This window comes from Schistosoma haematobium, chromosome 1 (genome assembly GCF_000699445.3).
Source record: "Schistosoma haematobium chromosome 1, whole genome shotgun sequence".
Lineage (NCBI taxonomy): Eukaryota > Metazoa > Platyhelminthes > Trematoda > Strigeidida > Schistosomatidae > Schistosoma > Schistosoma haematobium.
The window spans coordinates 46075561-46090330 of record NC_067196.1 but is presented as its reverse complement, the minus strand read 5'-3'; the positions used below and the strand labels follow the sequence as shown (position 1 = coordinate 46090330).

General features: G+C 36.3%; 1 protein-coding gene across 2 annotated transcripts; it reads left to right on the top strand.

The window, feature by feature from the left end:
• Nucleotides 1-2136: 2136 nt before the first annotated feature.
• ATAD3A (ATPase AAA domain-containing protein 3-A) lies at nucleotides 2137-14110 on the top strand. Of its 2 annotated transcripts, XM_051208844.1 has the most exons (11): nucleotides 2137-3243; nucleotides 3278-3354; nucleotides 3406-3567; nucleotides 3601-3670; nucleotides 3729-4120; nucleotides 4155-4211; nucleotides 5223-5348; nucleotides 7276-7400; nucleotides 8189-8311; nucleotides 12010-12289; nucleotides 13705-13925. In XM_051208844.1, the coding sequence occupies exons 1-11, from the start codon at nucleotides 3051-3053 to the stop codon at nucleotides 13846-13848; spliced, it is 1749 nt and encodes a 582-aa protein (XP_051074245.1). In that variant the 5' UTR covers nucleotides 2137-3050; the 3' UTR covers nucleotides 13849-13925. The 2 variants fall into 2 exon arrangements, with proteins under 2 accessions (XP_051074245.1, XP_051074244.1); XM_051208845.1 differs by having other exon boundaries at nucleotides 3406-3670; nucleotides 3729-4211; nucleotides 13705-14110.
• Nucleotides 14111-14770: the final 660 nt, after the last annotated feature.

Genomic DNA, 14770 nt, shown 5'->3' with positions numbered 1-14770 from the left:
AGGCAGGATCGTAAGTATAAAGCTGCTCCATTCTCAATTCCTGTTTTTCTGTCACTGCGAAACAAAAGCATCCCGGGTATTGCTAGCTCCCGTTCAGTGAACTGGGAAGATATCCAAGTTTCAGATATTCCTATTAAATGAGCATTACCAGCATTGATGAGTTCACGTAGTTCATCCATTTTATTCGATAAACTCGCGGCGTTCATGTATGAGCAGTTTACGCCTTCAATTTACAACTCATGAGCTTCCCCGTCCAGTTTGTCTGCATGAGTTGTTACGTGAATGGACAGGTGGCCCACCAACATAAGGTTTGCCGAGTTGGCAGGCCCCGTCCCTTACACGTCTTTTATGATCAAGGCAGTTCACAAGTGGAATGGACAGCTCCGACTTGTCTTTGTGCTCGATCCTGGTGTCATCTTTCCCATGCGGATTCATATGGACTCCAGTTAGCAACGGAAGTCTGTTGGCACGAAATGCTTCCAAATTTGCAGCCACCATATGGGAGGATGAGAAAGTTATCCTTATTATCCGGAGTCTAGAATCTCCGTCCTTCTTGGCTAGTCTCATCACTTGTTGAGTCAATATATTTTTGAGCTTCGAGGATTGCTTGATGAGTTTCCATTCCATAATATCGGAGATTGTGTGATCAGGGTTCGTGTTTCTCGATACACCTTGTACAATGAAATTTCTTCCCCGGAAAAACTCGAGATTTCCTAGAGATGTTCCGCCTTAGATTGCGCTCGGAATACGGTATGTCAGGCAGTATTCTTACATTCCCATCTGATTTCAGTAAGTGGTTAGATAGTAGGATACCCTCTACGTCGTTTGCATTCTTAAGTGTCACACGAAGTAGCCTTGGGTGATTTCGATGCTTAGAGTCTTTTCCTTGAGTGATCCAAGTGACCCTCAAAGGCTCTCTTCGGGAAAGCTCAAGCTTCTTGTTCAACTTTTCCCAAAGCATCCTGTCATTTTTGTCCTGCAAACTGAGAGGAAGGTCAGAGTTATTTTTGAGGCTCACGAATATGAGAGAATTATCGCGAGCCGTGATTGTTTTCCCAGGTTTTCAGGTATGTTCCAGTTGCGCACCTTGTTTGTTTGGTGATTGAAAAGCGTTTCCGAATCCTTGGTTCTTTAATGATCGGACGGATATACTTGAGGGCAGACTGTGAGGCCAAATCACCAGTTTATTTACCTACAATACTTGGGATGTTCAGCTTTTTAGACGGTGACGTCAGGTCCTTTATAACTTTGTTAACGGGGCTTCAATCACCTACAGAGTTTTTGAGAACCACCACTGCGTTCAGGGATCCTGTGCTGGGAGACCCAAGTCTACTGAGGGAGTCTTTTGTCGTCAATCTTATGATGGTGCTGAGTTTCAGCATGTCATCACTGTTGTTATTACATGCTCAGTCGACAGTAGCGCTATCGACATCCTTCTTCTTATTTTCATTGCGTGTCGTCGTTTGTTCACTCACTTTATGACTGTCTTTTTTCAAGTTTGCTGACAACTTATTCCACGGACCTGTCAATAGGACAATGGGATTACTCAGCCAAAATTCAGCATCCGTGTTGCACATGAAACATACCCACTTATGATCCGACTTATTGAGTCCGTCATAAGCAGTTATTTTGACATCTGTGCTCACTTCATGTAACCAGCCAGATGTAACAGCAAAGCGGCGTCCGTGTTGTTTGCATGAAATTTTCATGACTATAGTGACGTAAATTGTTTTATAGATCCTAGCGAAAGCCTAAGACTGTAGGAAACAATACACTAAAAATGGGTTGTACAAAAGGTTAGGATAAAGTGAAACTAGCCTTGATGTGATGAAGAACTGAAAAACCGAAATAAGCTGAGGTAAAACTACAGTTAACTATTACGTTGGGTGAAACTCAAAAAGAAAAGTAACCTACCGAACGTATATCTCAGAACAGATTCTTTAGATCAGGAATGGTACTTCTGTGTTAGAACACGGCGGAAGTTTAAGAAACGCAAATCACGTTCGTAAAGCGCGCGCGTAAAATCGGCTCCGCAGTCATATTTAGAGACCAGTAGAATCCTTTGGAACTACTCTTCAATTACGTGAATAAACTTTACACATCGTCGGTAGTCTTAAGGAGCAGCAAATTTAACCGCCACTGATCAATTGTAAAGTTTGTTTACTGTGGCAGAATAATAAACTTTGGAACGCCCCCCTCATATTCCAATACTACCGGTCATGACCAAGTGTATTCTTTAGATGCACAAGTAGAAGAGTTAGTGGACAAACTTTTATAATCTCTAGTAAGAGAAAAAAGGGTTTTTACCCTACGTTATTTGTTGTAAGGAAATGTACCATAGTATTTTTTGTGTAGTTAGGGTAGTGACTGCGCCTGGCATGAAATAAACATAGTCAGTACAAACTGAGGAATGTGATTTACCACTTTAAAAAAGTTTTATTTACGATGACCCGTGGCATTTGTATGGGTGATTTGTGTATCTATCCTGTCCCTCCAACCAGAACTGTAAACAGAACTTGAAATCCACAATAAGCGGTCACTGGTACTCGGAGTTTATGTAATTCCTCTTCACATAATGATCCCAACCGAATCAGAAGTAGAGAATGATGTGATAGGGCAGTATGGTTAAATTACAGGTCAGGGTATTGCAATATATAAAATCTGAGCCAAATAGATGTTGTAGACGTGAACACTACAATCTATCTATAAGTGACAGAGTAAGGATGCTCGACTGAATGTCTTTAGCTAGTGCTGTCAAGCAAAACTAAAAGCGTTAGCATCAATGTCAAAAATCTACAGAGCTATTTATCTCGAGGATTTACGTACTGCTACACACATAAAACTGTAAAAATAATTGAAATTCATAATACCGGGTGATTCATTTTGCTCACCGAGTTGTAAAGTAACCGGATTTAGGACTGGAAAAACAATATCAAAAATCTTGAAATTTCTGATATATTTTCTAGCCTCTTCTGTCTTGTAGAGGATCTTAAGTGCTGACCTTAAGGGAGGATATTTTGGTCAGGAGCGTTACAACGTGGTTGGTTGAGATGTCTTGGTTGTTTGGCTTTGGCAAACAAACATCAAAAGACTTCGACATTCCTGGTGACGTCCCGCCACCACCAAGCCCACCTGCAAGTTTACAGGATAAGAAACAGTCTAAAGATACGGCTTCTGCTTACCGATTTGATTCAGCTGCACTTGAAAGAGCTGCAAAGGCAGCTAGAGAACTTGAATCATCTAGTATGTATTAAATGTTCGATTCATAGTGTTTAAGAACATGCGAAGGAAGCATTTGATCTATCTCAAAAACATGAACAAACTTTACAGATGGAATATCAATCAAAAATGAAGGTATAAATATATACGTTTTCAAGAAATGTGTCATTCACATTGTTTACCTAGGAGTACGAGCTTGGATTAGAACAGATTAAAATACAGCAATATAGAGCTCAGCAGGAAGAACGCAGGAAAACGCTAGAGGAGGAGGCGAGAATACAAAAGCAGCGCGCCGATTATCAAGATATGCTGGCTCGTAAACGTCAGGAAGATCAAATAGCCTTACAGGTTCGTTTTTTGAATAGTTTTACTAAAAGGTAGGCCAAAGCTCAGGCAGACAATCTGAAAAAACAGGAGGAATCCGTTCAGAAACAAGAAGCAATGCGAAGAGGTAGTCATGATTTTAATAATAATTAATAAGCATGTTTATTAATTGTTTCTGTGCACAGCAACAATTGAATTTGAATCGGATCTTCGCCACAAGAATGAAATGAAACAAATTGAAGCAAAGATTAGAGGTGAAGCTGAAGTTGAACGACAAAATCGTGACCTGCGCCTAGAACGTGCACGTGTTGACGCCCGAGAGTATCGTCAAACGGTCTTGGAATCCATAACAACTGCTGGCTCTGTCATTGGTAATGGTATCAGCAATTTCCTGTCAGAACCTGACAAGATGGCCACTGTCATTGGTTCACTAACGTTATTAGCTGGCGGCGTATATGGGGCTAAATATGGGATCGGAACATTTACTAAAGTTGTAGAATCTCGTATAGGTAAACCGGCACTTGTGCGTGAGACTTCCCGACTAAATATAGTAGATACTTGTCGTCACCCTATCAAGGTTTGAATTTTTATATTAGTCCATTCAATTTTAGACAGCCAAAACGGTCTTTCAGCGTCCTACGGATCCTCTAGAAGGTATAATTTTGCGAGTAAGTTTAAATTTTTGTCCTGTTTGGGTTGAATTCGTCAGTTATGTGTCATCCATTGATGTGGTACATATTTCACTCTTTAGTGCCTCATAATAAGTCATTAGTGGTGTAGTTAAGATTCAGAGCGCTAAACTCGTTCATAAGCCATGTGATCAGTTAGATTCAGGTTACTAGTACAATCTGAAGCCTTTTTTGCAGTTGAGTTGCGATCATAGTTTTTGATAGCTTTGTGGTGGATAAAAGTGTTTCTATGTAGTAATGCGTGTTAGGATAAACAGATACTAGCTTTATCTTGATAACTATCCTATTTCTTGACAATTATTTTGGGCTCTGAATAAATAGTGAATTCGCGACTTGATTTGCTCGTGTCGTAACTCACTTTGCTCATATCGTCTTTGCAATTATCTGACCATAAGATGCTTAGTTAGTTTTGTACCTACTGAATTAAAAACTAATGTAGCGAGTAATAAGATTACTAGGTATACCTGGTCTGTGTATAAATTTTAATGTACTTCGAATGTCAGTTTTACAACTTCTTCACGTTACATTCGTGTATTGTTTTGCATTGCTACTAGTTTAATATGTTTTAGCTAGTGCCAACAAACGAGTTTATTCCACGCGTTGGATAGTCAAAAATACGTAAAATTATGGAATTAAATTCTGGATCAAGTTCTGTAGATCTTAAAACATCTCCATATTCGAATAATCAATTGACCCCTCAACTATTAAATCAACTTTCGCTTGTAGTCAGAATAAGGATTTTGTTATGATTATGACATATAGAGCAATAGCTTCAAGGGGATTACTTTATCGGTTTTTATCTGCTTGTAATGTCGATATTGAGTAGACCTTAATGTTGCTTTGATGTAAGAGCGTTATGTTTGTTGTGGATATGTGACTTCTCTCTTTGGCTTTTTCGATTGGACTTTTTGATTCGCTTGCTTCTTAGACAGCGTTCTTACAATTGCCTTTCTCAAAATCCTGTCTTCTGTGGATTTACATTTTTCATAGCCTGAGTTGGAAGCATCTTTGAGAAAAATTGCAATTGCAACCAGACATACCAAAGCAAATAGAGGTTTTTATCGAAATATCCTAATGGCAGGTCCTCCTGGTACTGGAAAAACTATGTTTGCAAAGGTAAGTTTTAGTTTATCGTATTCTGTTCATCCACAAAGTTGATCATAATCAAGGTAGGACCTAGAACAAAAACTTTTAGAGGCAAGTTATTGAGTTACAACAATAAATCGATTAGAGGAATTCGAAAAATGGAACCAGAGAAATCGATGTTAAGGAGCTAAATATGACTTTACCCCGAACGAACCAATGAAATCAAATAATATGAAGTATGAGCATTAAGACTATTCATGGAATAAATTCATACTTGACGTAGTCGATCAGTTGGTGAACAGTGTCTGTAGGTATGGCATGTGCTTTACACCTAAGTGTAGAGCACTTTTACAAGACTAGCAGGACCCTGTGCCTGCTCTCACTTTGAGTAGTAGTCGGGGAGTTCGCTTATCTGGGTAGCCGTGTAAGTGTGCATAGTGGTATGAGTGATGAAATCAATTCACGTATAGTGAAAGCCATAGCGGCTTATGCCGATCTGGGCCATCTTTGGCGCCTTCGTGATGTTGGTCTGGCTGTAAAAGGTCGAATGTACAAACGCGTCGGTGAGGCAGTTTTGCTCTGTTCTTGCGAATACTGGCCTCCGAGTTGAGGATGTTAGGTGACTCTCCGTGTTTGATTACTGTTGTCTCCAAAGGATTGTTGACATCCAGTGGCGACACCATGTTAGTAATGCAGAGGTTCGACAAGGTGTGATTGAGCACAGTGACGATAATTCAATTAGTGTCGCCATCTTGAAACACCGGTCTCGGTGGCTTGGGCATATCCTACAGATGCCATCTCAGTGGACTCCACACCGTCTGTTATTTGACGCACTGGGACTGGTTGGAAGAGGTGGTCAGTGCACGACATGGTGTCGTGATGTGGAAGAAAGCTGTACAAGACTGTCGGTCCTTCACAACTTTCTGGTTGAGCTCCGAGAAATGACACGACACAGCAGCTTGAAACATTGGAAGTAGCTGAGAAAAGTAAATGGCGATCCCGCTGTAACTTTTTTAATGTCTATAAAAATAAACGCACCCTTAACTGAGAGGATTCTTTCTGGTTGTATTTTTCCTAGTTTATCTGCTTCTGTTCATTACTGCCCTTCTTTGTCATTATACTGTTTCTATTATCTATCTCTTCATAACCTCATATTTATTGTGTGGCGCACATATGTTTGGTGTCTCTTTGCACTAATGTTTGTTTGTTCATATAAGCAAAGAAAATAAGGAACATTTAGTTATGAATAATATCTTTATTAATACAACTACTAGACCGTTCATTTTACCACTTGTTTCGGGTCAATTTATAGGAAATGGAAACTGTCTTACTTTTAGTAGAAGTCCTGATGATAGTCAATACTTGTGCATCCGTAAAAAGATAATATTGTAGATGTAAGTAAACGGAGAATTGTTTATTCAGCAAGCTGCATAGTTAAAAATACTAATTAAAGCGTGTTCATGTCTTTTATTTCATTATACACTGGAAACCATGTATTTGAAATAAAGCTATATACTTAAATATCTTATCGTTGACATTTTTTAAAAATTATCAATTTTATGAGCAAATAAAATTAGGTTAGGGAACGAAATTTGATTTAAATATTCTTATTTGGTTAATATACATCAAGTTATCTTGGATATGTTTGTATCCAAACTCTCCATGTTACTTTTAGTTTTCATAATGAATGTAGTTTCATTATTTTTATTTTGTATATTTATTAAGCACCAAATTTTCAACAATTTTTGGAGATCTCCAATCCTGGCATATTATATTAGTAGGTTTTTTTTACTGAAGTTGACGCTCAGCAAAATATTTCTTTGTGGACCTTCTTTTAGCTTTTAAGATTGTCAATACTTCGGTCTTATATTGTTTGGTTATTTTCTAAACACTCGTCGGTAACTGGATAGAAAAAATTCAGACAATATGTTACTTCATTCTCTCTTTCAATTGGTAGGGTTTGGCTATGCATTCGGGTATGGATTACGCGATTTTAACTGGTGGAGATATTGCACCTATGGGCAGTGAAGGAGTTACTGCAGTCCACAAAGTTTTTGAATGGGCCAAAACTAGTCGTAAAGGGTATGTAATGATGGGTTTTTTTTGTACAAATACACCCAACTCCATTATGGCAACAAAGAGTTAAGTGGTGAAATGCATTAATTCTAGTTACTTATCTTACTACTAAGTGGTGAAATAAAGCACTAGTTCAAATGACATATCATAATTCTGAATCTTTGTTAAAGCTTCGCTTCTAAAGGATAAATAGGTGAGAACTGCACAGTGTGAGTTGTTATAATTAGTTAATTTTGCATAGTCAATAGTTTTCTGTAATTCAAATTTCCAATCAAGTGAACTGAATACATGGGTTTGATATAAATTACAAGTTTAAATTAAGGGTGTATAAACAAATAGCTTACCCCATCAAAGTCAAGTAATGGTCCTTAGTAAGATATTATGCAACTAGATATATCCTTCCACATTGTTGTTAACAAAGGCATGTTGTTAATATGTATTCTCATAAGATACATTGTTACCAGACCTCAATCAGTTGATTACCGTTTTTGTATGAAGGGGTTAACACAGATAAGTAAATAAGATAAAGGAAAGAGTAAATATTTGACTCGTATACATGTTCGCTTTCGTTTCCCGGTCATAATTAATGGTTGGATCCTAGGACATCAGAAACATTAGATTATTTTTTATCTTAATAGTCCCAATCAAATGAAATGAGCGTGAATTTAAAGTTGGAAATAATTCTATTGTTTAAAAAATGATGATTGCATAATATCATTTATAGGATCTAGCTGCTTATTACTTCAAGTCTTTAATATTTAATTTTGACTTCGATACTTTTTTATTTCTTTTAGAGTTTTACTTTTTGTGGATGAGGCTGATGCATTTCTTCGTAAAAGAGACCAAGAACGAATAAGTGAAGGTGTCCGAGCAACTTTAAATGCATTTTTGTACAGAACTGGAGAACAGTCTAAGAAGTTAGTTAAAAATCTTTACAAATTTCCCACAATGTCTAGAACGCTTGGTTAAGTAAAACAGTAAAACACGAAGTTCAGCGAAGGGATCTCTTTTCGACGAATTTATTATCAAGCTGTACAATTGCATATATATGAAAATTTTTGTTAATGTACTAGTTTCGTGAGGAAATATGGACAAACAATAACCAAGATGATGTAATAGAAAGATTATAATACTAGACCACGTAATACGAATAATAACGATAGACTTAATAAGTTAGTAACGAATTATAGCGTGAATGTAGTAAGACGATTAAAGTGTTTTTGTTACAATAATTCAAGGTCATAGAGGTGTTAAAAATAAATAAAGTAATATCACGAGCACTTATGAATAAAATAACGAGAATATGAAACATAAGTAAGGAGAGAAATGCAGTAATAATAATTATTATAAAGTTGACGATAACGATAGGATGTACTTCTTTTGTACGCAGATTCCTGGCTTCAGCTCAGGGATGGTAAGAGTATCGACTATTTTTAGGAGTTGGATACTAAGAAATCTTGGTAGATATGAAGGAATCGTATATACAACCTTAAAATCAAACTGTCGATCAGTAGAATGGTTACAATTGATTAGATGTTCAAGTATAGAACTCCTAACTGCTTTCCTCTCACCGTTGTAGAACCATACTGGGACATGTCCCCGTATCCAAGTTGAAAGCGAGCACTGGCTACGGCAAATGTACCTTGCTCCACAAAAGCAGGTAAACCGGTAGATGCACATGAGGGCGACCAGACGGGGAATCTTTTCCGCAAACAGAAAACAAGTTCCTACCAGTGAACGTTATTTTCATTTTTGCCGCATAGAATGTTCTGTTTATCTCTGTCGTCAAACAATTTTTGATTACATCAGATGTTCGATCACTTTTAAATTCCAAATTTATATAAGGATTTTTCGTTAGAACGGAACAACCGGATTCCTTGTTACTACTTCTTTTCATATTCTTATCTATGAAGCGGTTTGGATAGCCATTTTTCATCAGTTTTCCTGAGGAATGTAAGTTCTTCGTCAATGCTTTCAGTACTACATATCCAGTGTATTCGGTAATATAAAGAGTGAATAAGATTGTAACAAAAACACTTTAATCGTCTTACTACATTCACGCTATAATTCGTTACTAACTTATTAAGTCTATCGTTATTATTCGTATTACGTGGTCTAGTATTATAATCTTTCTATTACATCATCTTGGTTATTGTTTGTCCATATTTCCTCACGAAACTAGTACATTAACAAAAATTTTCATATATATACAATTGTACAGCTTGATAATAAATTCGTCGAAAAGAGATCCCTTCGCTGAACCTCGTGTTTTTAATGTCTAAATTGGAATTATCTGTCAAATAAGACAGTGTTTATGTTTAACTACCAATTTCCTCTAACGTTGAGATATTCACAATAATCGACCGCTGAGCCTTAATATTAACGTCATGTCCAGTCCTCAGTACTAATCTCGCCCCACCGACCAATTTTGATTATTTAATAGCATCGTGCCCTGCAACTGATAGTAGATGATTAAGTTAGTCAGTTTTCCTCAGCTATATGTCATCAAGTGAGTAACGTTTTACTTGTAAACTACAGTCTCCAGACCAACAATCTTTGGAAAACAATCACGTCAGAACATATATATATATATATATACGTCTCTCAGAAAATTAATCCACTAGTGGTGTATCTTTCATTCTTTAGTATTGCAGGCCATTCTTTGCCCGATGTTTGATTGGTTGATTGTATCAAACACAATCACTGTATCTTACTCATCAACTAACAAAGCGTCTTAAAAACGTGAATTCTTTTCGACTTTCATAATGTAGAATTCTCGTTTCTGAACTGATGTATTGCACATGATAGACAAAAGAACATCCACCATTTATTATTCGTTCAACAGAATAGCTTTATATACTTTGACACTGGAACCAAACAGGCATCATATTTAATAATACCTGTTTGGAAACGATATAATGATAGTTACTTCAGTTTTCCTATCTACTCCCGTATTATTAAGCAAATATTGACTTATCTGCGCAAACGAAAAAACTGACTCAGTACTTGTTTAAATACGTACAAAAGGTTTGCACGCTTGAATTTTCATTTTTTTTGTGTAGAATGTAAGGAAATCTATTTAATGCGTCGGAAAACTTCGCAGCTCCTCTAAAACTGTCTAAAGCTCATAAATTAGAAATTTTTATTGTTCAATGATGTGATTTCACTTGTAGGTGTGGTAATCACTCATTTTATATAAGCTTAGCTTTGTAAATGTGTAGTGAACGCGAACACAAATGCGGGACAACCAAATGTATTTGAACACAAAATTACAAAACGTTTTAGTAAAATATGAGAACTCTACAGTAAATACTTCATTTGAAAAATGTCAATCAGTCGTCTCAGGCCTCATTGTTCCTTCGTTTTCACAGCAACCATTCTCTGTTCTCTTTTCTTCGATCTTCTTAACCTTCTGCCTCCAGGCATTTCACTTTCGATTGATGATATATACTACTTATATCTGTCGACATCAGTAGCACACACCACAAATGTACACGAAAATCGAGGAATTTTTGTCTGTATACAGTGTAAATAGTTTTGTTGATGAATTTACTTCGTTTTATATACAGTGAACTCGAAAAAACGTTGCACACTACGCAGAAAATGAAAAAGCCTTTTTTAGTAGCCATTTGAGAAACCTGAATAAGTTAGGGATAAAATAAATTCTACATTATTATATCGATGAAAGCCTCTAAGTTGTAACTGAGTGCAACACCTGAACGGCTTCATTGAAATAAACAATTTAATCGAATACTAGTACTATATGGACCAACGGTTAAATTCCTACATTAGAACGAAAATTTAGCAGAATTTTTTAGCGGGTTACCCCAACTATTCTATCTACTTAAAAGGAACCACACGTAATGATCCAGATTAATAAAAGTTGTAGTTGGTCCGTTAACAGTCAGATGTAGATATCTACAACTACTTATTCAATTAAAATATTGCTTATATGTAATTAGCACTTTTGGTTTACTGAAGAACATTAAGACTTCACAATTTAAAAGAAGCAGTTAACTCTACAATTGTTGACATTACAGAAATGTAGGAAAGATACACACTGACTGGGTTAGGTATGGAATCTTTTTATTTTGAAAATTAGCTCGCAAATCTTTGGACTTTAACCACTTATAGAACACTCACATATACGTAGCTTTAGAAGATTATGAATTTCATTAAAAATTGCTGGCGCTCTATAAGTGTTTGAAAACAAACAATGAAGTATATTGCGTTGATACAAATCAAACTGTTCCGTGTGATAGGAAGTTCACATACTACATACTACCGTATTATGAATTGTAGTCGTTTGATATATATGTTCACAATATTTGTTATGTTTCAAGATTATTCATAAAAGTTAAAGCGATTTAAAAAAAGATGCTACGCTTCTTACAGTATCTATTCACTATAAATCCGTTGGTATAATTGGAAGTTGTGTTAGTCAGGTATGACATTCAGACCTTTGACCATTTTTACTAAAAATAAACTTTACAAAGTTTAGAGTCAATACAATAGTGTTCGTCATTCAACCTAGTTTTAGTTCATTATTCCATATAATTCTTAAACCCTAGACAATTTTTATCAATCTATTAATCGTAAATATTTCCTCTTATAGATTTATGTTAGTTTTAGCCAGTAATCAACCTGAACAGTTTGATTGGGCAATTAATGATCGTATGGATGAAATTGTTCAGTTCACACTACCTGGTTTGGAAGAGCGTGAACGATTGGTCAGGCATTATTTCGATCGTTTCCTTCTTCAACCTTCGTTAACCAAAAGTCACCGTATTCGCCTAGCTGAAAACATAGATTATGCTGTAAAATGTGCAGAGATCGCTAAAAGAACGACTGGCCTCTCTGGACGCGAAATTTCTAAAATTGCAGTTGGATGGCAGGTACATGATTCACATTTTTACATAAGTACTATTAATTTCAGTGAGAGTGCAACATTTTAAAAGAAGCAATAAAGAGATAGGTTCTAAACGTTTAAAAATGATTGAAATATTTCCAGGTTGTCAATTCGTAGACGTGAATGCTATTGTGGTCGTATTTTCATCGTACAAAAAATTAAGTGATATACCAGAATCCACGTAAACGATTGTTCAAATGGAAAAAGAAACATTTTAAGATATTCAGGGTTGCTTCTGAACTATTAAAAATTTCGAAACGTGCTAAAGCTTTAAAAGTAACATATGCACTATTAGATAACACATTACCAGTATTTATCTCGGCCTCCGTGATGTATGGAAACGGAACAAGTCTGGTATACCGATTGCTAGAACATCAAACTAATATTAGTTTGCTACCTCAAATCACCCAACTCCTGATTAAGTATACTTGCGTAAATCTTTCGCTCAGTGTAACATTAAGTAAATCCCCAAGTCATTTCGACTTACAACTTTAGTCATCTTGATATGAATTAAACAATAGGTGGTTTACGTTAATGGTAAAAGACACTTAAGCATCTTTGAAAAGTTACGAGAACCTCTATATGTTTGTGCGAATGCTGATGAGGATATATGGGATAAGGTCAATCTAGGTTGAACTACTTTTTTGCCATTGTATTACGTACATGAAGGATCAGCACTTGTTAAAACCTAGTTCTGTAAACCAGACTTTCGATAACTTTGTGCGTTTACTGTTGTCGTTTCAGTATTTGTTGCATTAATTGCCTACACTATGCAATGTTACACCTGCTTGGACTTAATCCGTATCATCATTTTATTGAGGTTTCACAGTGATTGGCTGGTTGAACGCGGTTTACAGGTATCGTCACAACCATTACTCAAGCATTTCATAGCAAAGTATAAAGGTTGTAGTGACTCGGAGTGCATATATGTATTATGACTTCTAACGTAAGTGCCGTTCCTGTCGCAATAATTTCCTCTTCGAAATATAATCAATACTTCAGAGAAGTAAAATCTTTTTGGCCCTGTGCTTATGTTGTCTGCTTCATTTATTACCATTATTTTCATTACTAATCTACACAATATTGTCATCACGTTTCATTCTGGTTCAGGTCAGTGCACGCCAAACACTGTTTAAAATAACTATTGGTCCTCAAAATGTTACTGATTTTTTTCAAACTGAGGTCTAAAAATAACTAACAACACTGGTGTTTGTTGAATTTAGAAAACTTCTTACCTGATCAATCTTGAAAATTCCCCTCAACTTCATTGATTAATATAGTCCGGTTTCATAAGTATTGGTTTAATTTAACAAATGAGCTAAAATGACCATCTATCTTTAACTCTCTTGATTGTTTAATATTTTGTATGTCTCTTCCTTATTTCTGTTTCAACCGTAACAGACAGCTGCATATTCCAGCGAAGACGGTGTTTTGACAGAAGGCATGATGGATGCTGTTGTCGACAGTGCTATTGCAGCTAATCGTCAGAAACAAGAATGGCGACACTATAGACTTCCTGACGCGGTAGACGCTGTTCCAAACTAGTACCACTTACAATAAGGAAGCTACCAGCTTTTGCATTATGCATCACATCTGTTATTTACTAATCTATACATATGATTCCCTGTGTACCTAATCAGTAGTCTTTTTGAGATAAGATCAAGTAGCTTTTTCAATCGCCAGATATAGTATAAAATTGTCAACTAATTTTCTCCCTTAACAAAAGGCTTGTTATGTCTGGTTTTTCTTCACGCAATGAACCAACAATGAAGTTTTTTTACAAATTCATTAAACGGTTCTGTGGGCACTTCAAAGATCTTTTATCGTGTATATTGGGCTGGACATTTTGAAATAGATCACCAAAGTTTGATTGTTTATAGTCCGAACAATCCAGTTTCTAACTAGCCTTAAATATAACTATAATGGTTATTTAGACATTTAGAGAGACGCTAGCGAGCATCGGTCACTAAATTCTAGAAACACCTGCAAAAGGTTGGGGTCTATTCTACGAGAGACTCTGTGGTCAATTTAATATACCAGGAACAAAATTGGTGTAAAATTCTTCGTCAGAGAGAATTTCATTCAGACTGCAGGGAAGTCATCTAAGTTTATTTTTAAAGCGGACTAGCATACAAACCTTGTTTGAGGTTTCGAAATTTACTTAAGATCGAACTCCCCAGTTCTTTATGCTGAAAAGTAATGCTGGCAATATTTCCTAAATCGTTATCAGGATTTGGAAAATGGACTATAACACCACAGTAAAGCGACCAGCCTAAAACAAGGTAGAGACTATAGTTAAACCATGCAAAATGTGGATTCAACCGAGCATTCCACATGCGATACACACACATTGTGTGATTGTGCTCATTCCTGTTATAATGCTTGGTCTCTAACCACTAATTTGTACCATAATGTCCTCAGTTCTCATTTAGCACACTGGTGGTTTGTCCATCCTTAACTTCACAAT

What these genes read in the sequence shown, in the direction of transcription:
- ATAD3A (XM_051208844.1), top strand. Translation starts at nt 3,051, where the DNA reads ATGTCTTGGTTGTTTGGCTTTGGCAAACAAACATCAAAAGACTTCGAC. An exon ending in AATATCAATCAAAAATGAAG is followed by an intron (nt 3,355 to 3,405) that starts GTATAAATATAT and finishes TTGTTTACCTAG; the next exon opens with GAGTACGAGCTTGGATTAGA. An exon ending in GAAAAACTATGTTTGCAAAG is followed by an intron (nt 5,349 to 7,275) that starts GTAAGTTTTAGT and finishes TTCAATTGGTAG; the next exon opens with GGTTTGGCTATGCATTCGGG.